Below are 16,213 nucleotides of genomic sequence, written 5' to 3' on the forward strand. Positions count from 1 at the left end.
TGGATTAAACATGGTATAAATAGCCAATTTCCATTTCTCTATTGTTTTTTTCTTGTTGGTATCTATGTGTAACATACAGACTCTGTAGTTTGTGAGCAATACCCAAGATAATGTCAGATCTCACAAAATAGTATTTAGAAATTGTTATTCCTTTTAATAATTTGTTTTTTAGCATTTTTTTCAGTAAGCTTTAATAAAAGTAAAACACTGTGACTGAATATTTTTTCAGATAACAAGGACATTTTCACATGAGTTGTTCCATAACCTTCATCACTGTGATCCATATCTTTCTTTCTCTACTGCTTATAAGTGTAAGCAACAAATCCCAGCAAAGGGAAGATGATAAAAACAAATACTTCTAAATATACAACTGTTTATATATATATATTTAATCCAAATTTTTACTTTTATTCAGAACATTCAGACCTGATTTATGTTTTGATAGTTTCAGAACACATCAGTGAACATGCATTTAACTCTAGACAGCAGATGCATATGGTATATGTCTAACCTACAGAATGATAAAAATGTGTGTAGTTTTACCAGAAGCGATGGTAATATTGCAAACAAGTTACACTTGGAATCTAGACAATTTTGTGAGCTGCTGTATTATGCTATCAATAATAGATGACAATCATAGATGACTGTCATCATAGACGATAGCAGTGATTCTTGCTGCATGTTTTTCTATAAATAGCACTCTACTAGACTACAACTTGCAGTCCTATTATCTTGTAATAAAAGAATAAGAGGAGGCAGAGTTGAAGTAAAAGGCAGTAAATTTAAAATCAAATGAAAAAGTAATTTTTCCACACAATGAAAAATTAACTATAGAAATCTCCGACACAGGTCACAGAACCAAGAATTTAGCAAGATTAAGACTGGATTGGCCATAGATACATGTCTGGCATTGTGACACTTGCACAGCATCTTTGCAAGTGTTTTCTTTAATATTTTCTACTTTTTTTTACTTAAGTAGCTACTTAAGTAGCCAAATACATTATGATTGCATTCAAACAAATGAAAGGATATTAAATACTACTTCTCCAGGCTAGAGGAGATCTGGATGAAGGCTGCTAAGGCGCACACATAAATCTGCTTGTTAATGTTTTACTTTCTCTCCTGGAGCTGTGTTAGCAGCCACTGGATGAGACTTAGCTCTGCTGGACTTCAGCCGGAGCAGCTCCTGTGCCCTTCTGCAGCTGTCATCAGAGTCTCTCCCATTACCAGTGTTCATTCTTCTTGCTGTCTTTTTTGTCACAGATTGGGCCCTTTGGCTTTTAAGACTTAGCACAAGGTAGCTTGCACTTGTTAAAGAGTGTCTTCTTCTGTTTGTGTGTGGGAAATGGTGTCCTGTGGGTTGCAGAAAATATGGGATGGTGCACTGTGCTTCACATGTGTTGTACACTTCCTTGCAGGAAGGTGATTGCAGTAACTCAATGACCAAAAGGGTTTATCCAGAAAGGGGCTTGCTTGCACAGAGGAATGTATTGTAGCCTTACATGCTTATTCTTTGATTTCTCTTATCCTGATGTCTGCTAAAACAAAGATTAATGAAAATTATAATAATAAATCAAACTGGGGATGCAGTAAAACAACAATCTATACTGACAGCACTCAGCACTCCCTTGCAAGTTCGAAATATTAAAAATGCTTCTTAGCATAAATGAATGAACACCTCTTCTTTCATACTCAATCATGAAATAGCTGAAGTAAGGAAGAAGTTTTCTTAATTTAAGTTGGAAAGATGGGATGAAAAATGGGAGTAATTTTCCACGGGCACTTGAGGAGGTTTCAGTGCTAAGTGACTATTATTTTGATGAGTAACAAGGTGTAGCACAACAAAGGGTATTATTGACTTAAAGGCATTATGTTTAAAAATAATACTAGGCCATGCATGTTGATGTAGTGCAAAATGAAGCCACAAATGCTATAGATATGCATAATCACTGACACAAGTAGATAATGGAGCCATTTGGAGAACTATATGATGAATGAAATGTAGAACCATTTTCTTGTGTGATCTTTGATAGCTTTTACATATACTTTGTAAAAACAGTCACAGAGTGAGGATCAATAGTTTGCATATATCTCATCATCTGAGATTCAGTAAGTTACTGGCTTTATTGTACTTCCATTTCCATCCATGAAAAGTGAGTGATAACGCTGGTCAACTTTCTAAGGCCATTTGAAATCTATGAAAGAAAGCTTTAAGGAGGTGTTACTGACTTTATTTTAACCTTGGTTGTATCTGCTGTCTTCAAAGTTTAAACCTTGCTTGAATAATTTTCATCGTGAGTGGAAAATAATTGAAATGCTAATGATAATATAAGATATTTATAAAACTTTTAAGGTATTTATTTATTTTATTTAGGGTCAAGTTGTTTTCAGAAATGGAGAGAGGATGGGAACCATCAAATTTACGCAATTCCAAGGTAAGTTGCAAACAATTTTATTTTCATTGTAATTATGTATGCCATTTCAAACTTATGTATCAGTTGCATTTGTTTCAGGATGTTTTAAATATCTACCATTATTTTTAAGAGAAACTGCTTGGAAGATGCAGCAAAGTACTTAGAAAGTTTTGTTACTTGTTTAAAATACTGTTTTGAACCCTGTACTCCCTGAGATATTTCCAGATACTTCCAAGAATATTTCTATTAAAAAATCCACATGCTTATAGAAACTACTGATTTATAAAACTGTACTGGTCAGCTAAGAATCCACTTCTTAATACAGTTGTTTCTGAAAACCCTGTCTGAAGAGGAACTTAGAGGGTTTTTTTTGCTGTTTAGCCCTTTCCAGTTATTGTTTGTGCTCTCTGAAGACTTACTTCTGACATTCTGCAACTGCTTGCTGAAAGTTGCTTCAGGAGCCAGTCCCTCAGCGTGCAGAGGACACAAACTGCTGACCCTATCCCTTGGAGGCAACACACTCCATAGTGCAACTCACTGAGCCTGCTGCCTTCTCTCAGCTTGAGCTGCTCCTGTGGAGAATGGTCTCAGCAGTAGAGACCACAAATGATGCCGCAGAGATTTGTCAAGGGTCATTTGCAGCTGGGATGAGGTGCTTGCATGGGAGAGTTTTCTGCAGAAATGGTGATTCGTAAAGGACATTATAGTTGTTTCTACAGGTTGTAGAATGCAATTCATGTTTTTGGTCCTAGACGGAGGCTGAGGTAAAACCAGAGATGATTGCATTTGGATGGTCTTGTGAGAGGTGTAGTGAGAAAGCTGGCATATCCTTTTCAGACAATGCCTGAGAAAGAAGCTTGCACTCCCTTTGTCTTAAGAGATCACTTTAAATATAATCCTGCTGACCAAGTTACAAAGGCTCATCCTTTAAACAGAAATTGTCTGCTGTATGAGCATTATTATTAATGAGCAGCAATACACTTGAAGGGGATCTGTTACTCATTCTAATTTACTGAAGCAGTCTTTGGGATTGCTCTCACAACTATAACTGATGGTATTAACTCATGTTCCCTGAAGCATTTCTACCCACTAAAACTTTACAGATGTGATGTCATGATAATATAATTTAGAAATTCTTGCTCAACACTAATGATAAATATTGATTGCTTCCTCTTTTCCTGCCTGCCCCCACCTCCCATTTCTTTTCATAGTAGCAGCGTTGACAGCCTCATGAAAGAATCATGAGAAAATATTGTAAGGGGATTTTACAAAAGGTGTCTATTAATCAGAAGTCTGAAGGAGAGCCTATGCATTATGCCTAAGGCAACTGCATGTGCCTTGCTAGAGTCTCTGAGCATGGAGGAAGTTTGGCACATTCTCTCTGTGTGTTAAGGATGTGATTGGGGATCATGAGGAGGTACGACGTGCATCTTATGAACTAATCTAGAGGAGCAATAGAAGTCCAGGTTGGCTAATTTATATAGGATTTTATTTCCAACCATTCAAATTTGAGTTTCTTTATAAAAGTTTCAGTTTCAGAACAGATGCTATTTAACACCAATGGTTTTACCATCAATTGAAAGTACTGTTTGGTCAATAAGAACATAGGAGAGAGCCACCCCTTTTATAATTCCTTGCAATTACATAATGACAATTTCAGAATTGATCCAGGCACATACCTGGGATTTTGATCACCAACCAAAGGTTTCCAGTTAACCTACAGGAAAAAGTTTCATTGGAACACAGGCATCCTAGGGAGAGAAGAAGAGCTGGATTTTTTCTTATGCAAACAGTAGTCTGTAAACACATCTTAAGCCCGGTCTTAAGTTTTGTTTACTTTCTTACTAATTTTGGAAATTAAAAGAATGTACAAAAATGTATGAGAAACTGAAATAAGAAACAGCGTAACAACATAGGTGAAAGTAATCTATGTTTTTTTAACTTCAAATTATATTCTAACTTGTTACATTTTCTTTCTTCTTTCATTGGCATTGTTTTTATGCAAGACTTTTATATTCAATATTTGTGGCATAATTGTAGAAATTATTAATTCATTCTGAAGAATTCTTTATTGGTTAGGAAGCTTTCTGAAGCATTCACATTAACTTTTCATAAATCTTGGACTATGGGAGAAGTTCCTAATAATGAAAAGAAGTTAATTAACTCCAATACTTAAAATGGTAAATGGGCTTTTCCTTTGTAGTTATAGCTGTTAGGTGTTGTCAAACTTGAGACAGATATACAACTGATTCATTAAACTTTTTTTTTTAGAATATAATACAAATCATGATGACTTTGAGGAAAAAAAGACCACATCAAAGATGTCTTGTAAATGCTTTCATGAGATTAATTGTAATGAGTCTAGCATATATTAAATGTATTAGTAGCTTATTAACCAAACATAATAATTGAGAGTCATCAGTTTAAGTGTTCTATACCTCAAGAATTATTTCTTCAACTACACTGGTTTACATTTTTGCTAAGAATTTGAATGCAAATGCACAGTTATCACAAATAATTCCATGCAGAAAAATAAAATGGGTAAATAGGTAATCAATAATCAGAAGTAGGATTCTGTGGCCAAAACTGCTGTTTCTCATTTGCCAAGGTAGAAAATCAGCTGGGTAGACTCAGGAGCTTAGTTTTCTGTTCTTTGCTGGAAACTTCTGTGTGAATGAGACTATCTGCAAACATTTTGACTGCAGGAAAAGCAGCCAGCCATATCTGCCAGAGATGAGGGAAAACCAGCCTGTGAGGGTTCAGAGGGTAACTGCAGTACGCCTGACACACTGTGATGAAATTTTGAATACCTGGTTAATTTTGAATCTAGACATAGGTTTTTTCCCAAACTCACACTAGTTTTGTCACTTTTGTCAGCTTCTGTACAGCCTGTTAGTTTTGCAAGTGGTCAAACAGATGATGCCAGAAATAGCTGTTACTTAACTGCTTTATAGATCACGAATACCACCCAGGAATGATTTAGTCTGCGGCAGGGAGTACAAAGCACATGTAACAGCATTTTTTTTCCCCTGCCTTACTGGCAAATAAAGAGCAGTCTGTCAGTCTAGCTCAAATACCCAAGTGGTGTTTGAATTGGGAATCCTTCTGAATGAAGCAGTTTTTCCACAGGTGCAATTAAAGGACTATTCTCACTGTCAGATGTGTATCTGAAGTAGATGGCCAAAGTCTTTTGCCTGATGACAAATGAAAGAGGGTCCTGGCAACGGCTGTGTGCACATCAAGGAGCAGGGAGGGCAGCAACAAAACTGAGATTGTAGGTTGCTGTGAGACAGGAGACTGCAAGAACAGATACATACCTGTCATTCAAAGTGTTTCACTTTGACAGATTGTTTCTGATTAATCTGACTGTGGCCTAAAAGACACCTTGTTTTCAGTCATATTTGTATTTCTTTCAGGCATTAGAGAAAACCTAAAGGTTTTACATGCTAGAATAGATTAAAAATGAAAATTTGAGCTGAATTGTAAACAAGCAGCATTGAAATGTGTATAGATCATGCCTCTTGTAGGTAGAAGCAAAAGTCTGTGCTACTGCATATTGAGAAAACTTGAAAGAAGTGGGTAGTGACCTGCTATGTCTTTTGGGGAAGAAAAGGTTAAAGAATTTAAGAGTTTCAACTCATATAGCCAGGTAATATGATATGAAGTTTGTTAGTGTTGAAGGCTGATCTAGGTACCAAGCAAGAGTGAGAGCATGGCTTGTCAAGTGTAACATCTTTCGTCTCGTTAGAAAAGGCACTACTGGATTTCTGCAGTAAAAGCCCCAGATATTCTTCTCTGAATTTGATCAACAGGAAGACAAACAAATGTGCACTCTACAGTCAAGAGCAAGGTACTTGAGAATCCAGAATTGTTTTCCTGGAGCCTCAGTTCATCTATTTAGTTCTGACTTCTTTGCTGCCCACAGCTGCTTCAATGAAGTAGACATTAGCAGTTCTCCAGAATCACCTACAGATACAATAGCTTGTTCTCCATGGACATCAATCCAACCCTGGAAAAGTTTCATTTTATTACTCTAAATACAAACCAGCAGCCTCTTAACTATGTTTGGTTCTTGCTTTCATAAGGATTCATATAAATAATGAAATTAATTGCCTTGGAATTTTTTTTTTTATTTAACATCTCTCCAGTATATACCCCACAGAACCAGTTTGTGGATTTTCTTTCTCTGAATAATGTTGAAGGAGTATAATCTAATAATCAGAAAATATTTAGTGATGACTCTGAAAACTAAAATTTGAAATACCTCATGTCATGTATCTGGAATCTGTGGTGTCAAATATCCATAATCAGTGAATACAGATTTGCTTCTGCAGCATATGTAAGAAGTGATAAATTCCTATAAATATTTTCAGAGATAAAGGAGTACCTTTGAACAGTCAGATCTGAATTTTAGGGAAAAGTAAATAAAGAAGTACAGAATTGTGTTGGCTGAGCAGGATTTGAATAGTGAAAAATAACTAATAGCTTGTGTCATGTAATGAACAATAAAGATGTAAAACAAACTGTGTGCTGTTTCTCCTGGGCAGCTGGATTCTTTTGGAAAAGATCACTCAGTCATTAAAGACTATCATTTTGCATGCAAAAAGGGAAATTAATTAAGGAGTCAGGAAAGCTTACTTCTGACACACCCTGACTGGAATACTTGACTGCAATCACAAAAATGTGTTTGGTAGACTTCTTAATGTAACATATCCACTCTGTTTTATTTGTATATAAGCAGTGTAGTTAGACTGTAGCCACTCTTATCTTAGTGACCACTGGCTTCTTTAGCTTTGTGATCAATTAATTCTGTAGAATAAAGTCCAATAAACAGTACCCATAGTGGTGTGGTGGGTAGACCCTGACTGGATGCCAGGTGCCCACCAAAGCTGCTCTTTTACTCACCCTCTATAGCTGGACAAGGGAGAAAAAATATGAGGAAAGGGTCATGGGTTGAGATAAGGACAGGGAAATCACTCAGAAATTACCATCACAGGCAAAACAGACTCAACTCAGGGAAATCAATTTAATTTGTTACCAATCAAATCCAATTGTTACCAATAGGATAATGAGAAATAAGACCAAATCTTAAACCACGTTTCCCTCAGTCCTTCCTTCTTCCGAGGCTTAACTTTACTCCCGAATTCTCTTCTTCCTCCCCCTGAGTGGTGCAGGGGCATAGGGGATGGGAGTTGCAGTCAGTTTATCACACGTTGTCTCTGCCACTCCTCACTCCTCAGGGGGAGGACTCCTCACACTCTTCCCCCGCTCCAGCACTGAGTCCCTCCCACAGGAGACAGTTCTCCAGGAACTTCTCCGACATGAGTCCTTCCACGGGCTACAGTTCTTCATTAACTGCTCCAGCATGGGTCCCTTCCACAGGGTGCAGTCCTCCATGAATAGACTCCTCCAGTGTGGGTTCCCCATGAGATCACAAGTCCTGGCAGAAAACCTGCTCCAGCATGGGCTTCCCACAGGGTCACAGCCTCCTTCGGGCACATCCACCTGCTCTGGTGTGGAGTCTTCCATGGGCTGCAGGTGGATATCTGCTCCACCATTCCTCTCCATGGGCTGCAAAGGAACAAACTGCCTCACCTTGGTCATCTTGGGTTGCAGGGGAATCTCTGCTCAGGTGTCTGGAGCACCTCCTCCCCCTCCTTCTTGACTGACCTAGGCATAATTGTTTCCCTGATGTATTCTCACTCCTCCTTCTGGCTACAGTTGCTGGTGTCAAACAGGGTATTTTTTTTTCCCTCTTCTTAAATACATTATCACTGAGGCGCTACCACTGTTGCTGATTGACTTGGCCTTGGCCAGGGGTGGGTCCATCTTGGAGCCAGCTGGCATTGGCTCAATCAGACATGGGGGAAGCTTCTCAGAAAAGCCACCCCAGTAGCTATCCCTGCTACCAAAAACCTTGCCACACAAACCCAATACAGGTGTTCTGTAGCAATTTTGTGGCACACCACACATATGCACACCCCAACCTTACCCCTAACCTGCTTTTTCATGGAACCTTTAATAGGTCTCTCCCAATTGAAATTCTCCTAAATAGTAGTTTTCTACATGCTCTCAGATATTTCTATACCAGTTTATCCTGTTAGCCTGAACTGTGGTATACAAAAAGCCACTGGTGTTATCTTGTCTCACAGCTTGCCATTTATACCACTGATTCAGCAAATATTTTAGACCCTGCATTTCAGTCATCGTGCCTCTGTGAAGTACCGCTTTCCTCTTTTGTTCACAATGATATTTTCTTAAGCAATTTGAGATACTATCATCTATATGAAACTAAAGGGTGTCCAAATAACTGATTTAGAGACCCATGTTGATGAAAAGAATAGCCTCCTAATATGGAGAGATATACCACGTAAAGTCCTGAAAGAATGTGCCTTAAATCTAGTGTCATTGAATATTGTCATTGCTGATTAAGAAGATGAACTAGACTGTGTAATTATCAAATGTACTGTGGTCTCTGAGGGAGCCAGCAAGCACAACGGGGACTAGACAAGGATTCAAAAAGATATTAACAAATTGAAGAAGTAATCAGGAAAAAACAGAATGCAGTTTATTTAGGTCAAATGCCTGGTGCTACACTGGGAATAAACTGCTGTACAAGTGCAAAATGGGGAACAATTCACTAGACTGTGGTTATACATAAAAGGATCTAGGGGTTATAGTGGGTTACAGGCTGAACATGAATAAGCAAAAACATGAAGAGTTATAAAAAAGGAAAATCCTATACTGAGATATATAAATAACAGTATCTTTTTAATCTACCCAGTGCCAAAAGGCTACAGCTAACTACTCAATCCAGTGCTGATTTACGGAAAATATGTAAAGATGTCAGAGGATTAAAAACATTCCTCATTAGGAGAAGCAAGACATTTAGGCTACTTAGAGTAGACAATTGAAATACATGACAACTGCCACTAAAACTTTTACTTCTCCTGCCCTCATAGGCTGGTGGAAAAGTAAGGGATTTAAATACTAGCAGTGCAGATTTAAGCCAATAATTAGGGAAAAGTTTCTAATGAAAATTATCTTTCAACTTTGGAAGGTGCATAAAATCATTACCTCTGGAAGTTTTGAAGTTAACCAGACCTCTGAAGTGACCTAAGTGTATTCATTGTGCCTTCACACAAACAGGTGACTCAGATTTTGAGGTCTCTGCAAGGCCAAATTCAATAGTAAGTTTAGTTTTTGACAGTGTATGTTATGTTATTCTGACACTATTTACAAGAATCTGTCCAATTTGTGCTACTAATACCATTTGGTGTATTTCTTTGAATTGTTTCTAGTAAGAGACATAAGATAATGGGTGTGACATAAAACATATGTGACATAAGACATAAGATGGGGTGTATCAGAAGGGGTGTGGTGAGTAGGACGAGAGAGGTTCTCCTTCCCCTCTACTCTGCCCTGGTGAGACCGCATTTGGAATATTGTGTCCAATTCTGGGTCCCTCAGTTCAAGAAGGACAGAGAATTGCTTGAAAGAGTCCAGTGCAGGGCCACAAAGATGACTGAGTGGAGCATCTCCCTTATGAGGAGCGGCTGAGGGAACTGGGTCTCTTTAGGTTGGAGAAGAGGAGACTGAGGGGTGACCTCATTCATGTTTATTAATTTGTAAAGGGCGAGTGTCAGGAGGAAGGAGCCAGGCTCTTCTCAGTGACAGCCAATGAGAGGACAAGGGGCAATGTGAGCAAGCTGGAACATAGGAGGTTCAATCTGAATATGAGGAAAAACTTTTTTACTGTGAGGGTGACAGAGCACTGGACCAGACTGCCCAGAGAGGTTGTGGAGTCTCCTTCTCTGGAGACATTCAAAACCCGCCTGGACACATTCCTCTGCAACCTAGTCTAGGTGATCCTGCTCTGGCAGGGTGGTTGGACTGGATGATCTTTCGAAGTCCCTTCCAACTCCTAATAATATTCTGTGATAAGCCTGAAACCTTAGACCAGTGATTAGGTCATTTGTAGGGAGGAAACAGATTTATTTCCTCTTCCAATGCTGTTTCTATGTTTTGTTTTGTTTTGTTTCCTTTAAATCCAATTTGTTATTTGAATGTAAAATGCTTAAACAATCTTTGGTGCTTGTATCCCTCATCCACACGAGGATCATAACTACCAACAGGTTATAATGTCAGGCCCTCTGACCCTTTTTCTTCTGGTCTGTAAGTCTTAATTTTTTTCCAATGTCATACAAGATTTTTAGGAGGACAAATAGTGAAAATTATTATCCAGACATATGGACAGCATGGTCATAAGCAGAGTTGAAAATTACAGTTCTCCTCAGGCAGAAAGTGAATTAAACCTGGGATTTCCCAAGTATATTATGACTCTTCTAAATATTTTTATTTAAATATGTACTATATGAAAGTATATTTATATCTGCTGCTGCATTTTAATGAAAGGACTCCCAATAAGTTCTTGACAAAAAAGAGGTGATTCCCCCTGCCCAACACACACACATATACATTAAACAAACTGATAATTAAGAAATCTATCAAGAGGTAACATTTACCTCCTGACACCCCGAAATATAAAAGTGAAACTCCTCTCCTGTCTGTATACCAAGCAGTGAGATTTGAAGTGCAGAGATTTTGGTGTTCCAATGCCTAATGCTGTAACACTTGATTCTCTGTTTGGATCTGACCTAATTATTTGTATGTCTAGTGCATGGAGAATTGCAGTATTGGGTCACATAACGAACTCTGTCCAGCTCAGTATGCGCTTGCTAGTAGCTACTGAGGGAAGGGTATGGCATATGCCAGTTATGGGTATGTGTATCAGAACAGGCATATATAGTTGGTTTTTTTTCTCTATTATACACTCTCAGTTCCCAAAGCCGAGCATTTTCATGAATTTTAAAGATAGAAGGTGTCTTTGGACCATCAGTTTTAACAGTTGCATGTGGATTTATCCTTTATCAATTCATCTGTCATTGATCCATTTATACTTTTGGTCTTCAACACATGCAGTGTCAATGAGTTTCATGAAATAATTATGCATGTAAAGTTTTAAGCCCTTCTATCTATTTGTTTGGTTTTTTAAACCAGATATTTCACAATTTCATTGGGCAAACCATGCTTGTTGTAATGTGAGAAGCAGTGAATAATTGTGTCTTATTCACTTTCTTGATACCATTCATGTTTTACACACCTCTCTTATCAATGACTCTTTTACAAATGCGAGTCCTTTTTCATCCATTTAGGTTTTTCATCATGTAAAAGCTGCTGTATAATTCTATTAATCCCCTACCTCTTCTGATACTCTTACTTCCTTTTTGTGAGAGCATAATAAGAGCCATACGTAGCATTGAAACATCTGCCTCCATACCTCCTGCTGCTGGATGACCTTTCCATGTTATTCTGACTGCTTTCCCAATATTCTGTTCTACCACCTTCCTCCTCTCATTGCCTCTTTGGCCACCTCTTTGTTTTCAAGGAACTTGTCACAGTAAGTCCAAGGTCTCATCCTGAATGCTTGTAATTAATTAGTACCAACCACTGCGTATGTGTACTTCCTAATTTTTTTCTTTTGTTTGTTGCTCTGTACCTTACTAGCGCCAAACATCACCTGTCATTTTATTATCAGTATCTCAGGCACCTTTATACCAGTCGTCTGTCATATGTAAACATAAAGGAGATTTTTTTATATATGTTTATTGCTCTTTTCTCCTTTTATTGTCAGATTATTTTGGACATATTTCTTGTTCAATTTCTCTTTTTGTTCCATATCTTCTAGCAGGAGTGTTTCCCCCTGAGCTAGTTATTCATCTTGTAATCTATTCTGTTGGAATTATTTACTAGTAGTTGGGGGTTTTGTTTGTTTGTTTTATTTTTATACATAAGCATAGAATAATGTATTGAGATTCAGGTACCTAGCTTGTGCACATCTACTGTCAAACTGAAGAAAGAACAGATAAGAGCTACATAAATTGTTTGGGGTTCTGGAGCATGACAGAAAGCAAGATTAAGGAGATTAAGTGTGTGGAGTCACTAGAGTCGCCTTATTTGGAACAAGTCATGTTGCATGGATATAAATTGCAAGGCCAGGGAGGATGCTCTGAAAGAGTATGCTGACTCTGCAGCTGCTGGTCGTCATGGCAGCTCCTTTTGTTTTACCTGAGCTAGGTTTAAACTGGCCAACTGGGGTGCTGCTAGCAGTGTAGCAACAGTAACATGGAGCCGACTGTTAACTGGAAATCTGCCCAGGAGCAAAATAAGCATTTCCATAGGTAGCCTTTCCTTTGGGAGCACAGCTATGGGAGACCATAGCTTTGCAGCTCTCAGCATTCAGGTTGGCTAGTTTAAGACCAGCTGGGTATGTCTGTGCCACCCAAAGTTGCAGTAAGCAAGGCAGAGCCTTTGGGAAGAATTGCGTTCATTATTTTCCCCCAGGCCTGAGAGGCAGGCACGTGTGAGGAGCAGGGGAGAGCTATTTGTCACTGCGTGTCAGTGCCTGTGTTTTATAGAGCAGTTCATTCCTTGAGAGATGGTTTGAACCGTGCAAATAATTATTACTCGGACAAGCACACACGATATAGCTGTAGTTTTTATAAGATTCCACTTCAGTTCACCCAGTGTACTCTGAGGCACAAAGTGTTTCATAGGAACTAATAAGTCTCTGTCACTATTTTGTGCAAAAAATGTCCTAGGGGCTCTCTTAAATACCAAATAAAAGGACTAAGTTTCAAAAGTAACAGCAAAGAAAAAAAGTTGGAAAGGAACAGAAATAATTTTACGGTAATTAAAGTATCCAGTTCTTGAAAGTTAACAGAAATTAATACCCTGGTAAAGAAATAGTTTGTGGGAAGGACCTGAAAGGATTGTCAGCTGTGTCCTTCAGAGCCCTCCTACTTCTACTAAAACTTAAAAAATACGTATTTTTTGCAATCAATATTCAGAATCCTACCTCTACGAGACTTAACTTGTTCAGGTGTTTCATTTCAGATGATGTACAATACTGCCCCACTTTTTCACCCCCCAGTCCTCCTCACCTTTTGCAGAGAGGCAGGGTCTGTCTTGAGGACTGTGGAGCTGCCCCAACATGCTGCTCCCTGCAGGGCTGTGTGCTGGCAAGTCTATCCCCCCAGCATCTCGAAGAGATGCTTTTATTTTCTGGAAGGAGCTGTAATACAGTTTCTACAGGGGGTTAAAAAGAACCAGAAGACTTACAAGAAATCCATCAGATTCTGTTGTATATTATGGGAAAATATTTTATTTGATGTAATTAATAAAGAATGCGGTCTATTGCAATGACATCATCCCTAACCTGTGGTTCAAGTATTTCCCCAAGAGATACAAAACCATGAAACAGAACAACTTTAATTCTTAATGAGTGGAAGAGAAGAAAATGAAGTGTATCTAGGTCGCTAAAAGGACATGGATTTATTACTTGACATTACAGCATCTGAATGGACGAAATATTGTTTAGTTGTACTCCATGCCGGCATGTAAAGGCTTGTGTAGTTGTAGGATAGAAATACCAAGATTATAAAGCCTGACAGGTCTCTAAGTTGATGGGATTTTATAACAAAGAAGATTTGACAAAAATTTCCTTTAGACAACTACTTCTGGGACGGTGGGCAATATTATCACAGTGTTATGAGAAAACAAAGATGACAGACAGACTTATCAGAGATAATGGAGTTGAACAAGGAATGCTTTTTAAAAAACAGTGAAAATGGATTTGTTCACTATGTAGGTGATCAAAGGCAGTTGTGAATCCTGTGCAGTAGAACTGGCACAGGTGTTGATACTAAAGCACAGGAACAGTATTAATCCAGGTATTAGCTCCTTATTAAGGATACAAAAAGACTAAATTTCTTTTCAAATTTACTAGTCCCCTTTTTTGCATCCTAGTCGTACTTTCATTCTGTTCTGTCATTACAAGTGCTAATTTATTTTCAAGTCATAGCTGATCATGCAGTAATTGTATTGGCACTGTGTTCTGTAAGGACATTTTAGTTTCTGTAAGAACAGTACACTGTCACTGGAATCTAGTTCAGAAATTAAAGAATTCTGATGCTGTAAACGTGGTAATAGAAAATGAGCAGATTTCATTAATAGATTTAGGAGGAGAAAAACTCTTGAATTTTATTTGTAAATGTCTTACCTTAAGTAACAATCTACAATGGCACAGGTGTAATCTTCTGACTTGAATCACATTATTAAAATAACTACATTAAATATGCTATTCTTCTGTGATAAGCATATCTGTTTATTTTCAGTGACTCTTGCTGACTTACTTGAATGGAATTTATCACCTTCCCTATCAAAAGAAACAAAGCTTTCCATTTTGTAATTCCCAGTGGCAGTAGGTAGGTAACATAAACTGATTGAGAGCTAGGTAGTCACATAAGCTGATTGAGAGCAACCTCATTTTTCAGAGTTCCCTCTTGCAAACTCTGTGCGTCAAAAAAAACCACCTAGATATTTAGAACTTAGGCAAAACATCTTTAAAAAGTCTACTATGAAGTCTAGTCTCCCCTTGCCCCTGGAAAAAAGGTACCCAGTCATACTTTTCGTACTCTTGAGTAATTGGTTCAAAAATTGAAACCAAAGGCAGAGCATGAGTGTGGACTGTTAAGAAAAATGTCTGCTTACAATTCCATCCATCTTGGTACTTGTTATCTTCATATAGAGTGCATGTATAATTTGTTCCTTAAATGATTATGGAGGACAGGAGATGAATTCTTCATAAGTAAATTATTTCATTAGATAGATCTAGTACATCTACCTGTAAAGATCCAATTTCACCGCAGATGATTTAGCAGTGATTTAGTTCAAACTACTGCCAGAATGAAAAATGCATCAAATTAATACTGTGCATGTAAGAAGCAGGGTCAGGCAGAGGAATAGGGAGCTGTCATTTGTACATAAAACTAAGTGCTATTTTATATGATCCCTAACTACTGGCACAAAGTTGTTTGATACTTTGCTGTGTCCTCACTGCATTCCTCCCTCCCTTTTTTTTAACCTCTATGCCATGGACACAGTTTTCCTCCTTGAGCTGCTTTCTGCATATCCAATTCAGAGCTATTCAGGCCATGCTTGACCTTGGCAGACCGTGTACAGTCTTTGCTGGTTAATACCTCCTGTAGTAGCATGTATGTATAATACATTTCCTTTTATATTACCAGATTTGGGACCTGCCTGGTCTTACTAGGTGGTCTCAGAAGTCCAACTTGGCACGGGAAGCACTGGCACAGCCTCCCTGTCAGTGGCTGGGCCATTGCAAATCATCTTAGGGCTACAGATAAGGGCTACTTTGAAGGAGGAGAAGAGCAATACTTTCAATGCATTGAAAGAGTATCCCCTAAAGTGCTCCTGCATAGCTGGATACTGGCTTTTGCTCTGACCAGGTTGGATAGCTGGTCCCTGGGAAACATATATTCCCATCTTTCATAAAGACATGGTGAATCCTTGCCTCAGTTAGAAGTATGCTATAGGTCCCAAATCAGAAATACATATTCCCTGTTCTGGCCATTTTAGAAGGTCAGGTTATTTATGAGACTGGTGAGGTAAATAGCTCCACATTCTGCCCTGAACAGTGCTTAAATGGAAAGCTGAGTATGCCAGGGGAAGCAGATTCTTGTGTTCTTCAACCTGCACTTTGGAAAGAACAAGGTGTCTTTCATAGAGAGAAACCCAAATCTTTGAGCAATCAATTCTACGCTTTTACAAGACTGCTTATACCACATAGGTTATAGGATGAAGGAAGCCACAGAGAGTTCGGATTGCAGGGATGTTGCACATTCACAAAAGCTGGCAACTCTTGAATACAAAGCATG

At 38.3% G+C, this 16,213-nt stretch overlaps 1 protein-coding gene across 1 annotated transcript in view; it reads left to right on the forward strand.

Annotated features, from left to right (window-relative positions):
• The window catches only part of GABBR2 (gamma-aminobutyric acid (GABA) B receptor, 2), a 251,377-nt gene that overhangs the window by 48,398 nt on the left and 186,766 nt on the right, over positions 1-16,213 (forward strand). The window contains exon 6 of the mRNA XM_010184999.1: positions 2,375-2,435. Within this exon, the coding sequence (XP_010183301.1) occupies positions 2,375-2,435 (61 nt within the window). The remainder of the gene's footprint in view (positions 1-2,374; positions 2,436-16,213) is intronic.

The sequence above is a fragment of the Mesitornis unicolor genome, unplaced genomic scaffold (genome assembly GCF_000695765.1).
Source record: "Mesitornis unicolor isolate BGI_N332 unplaced genomic scaffold, ASM69576v1 scaffold185, whole genome shotgun sequence".
NCBI classification, from domain to species: Eukaryota; Metazoa; Chordata; class Aves; order Mesitornithiformes; family Mesitornithidae; genus Mesitornis; species Mesitornis unicolor.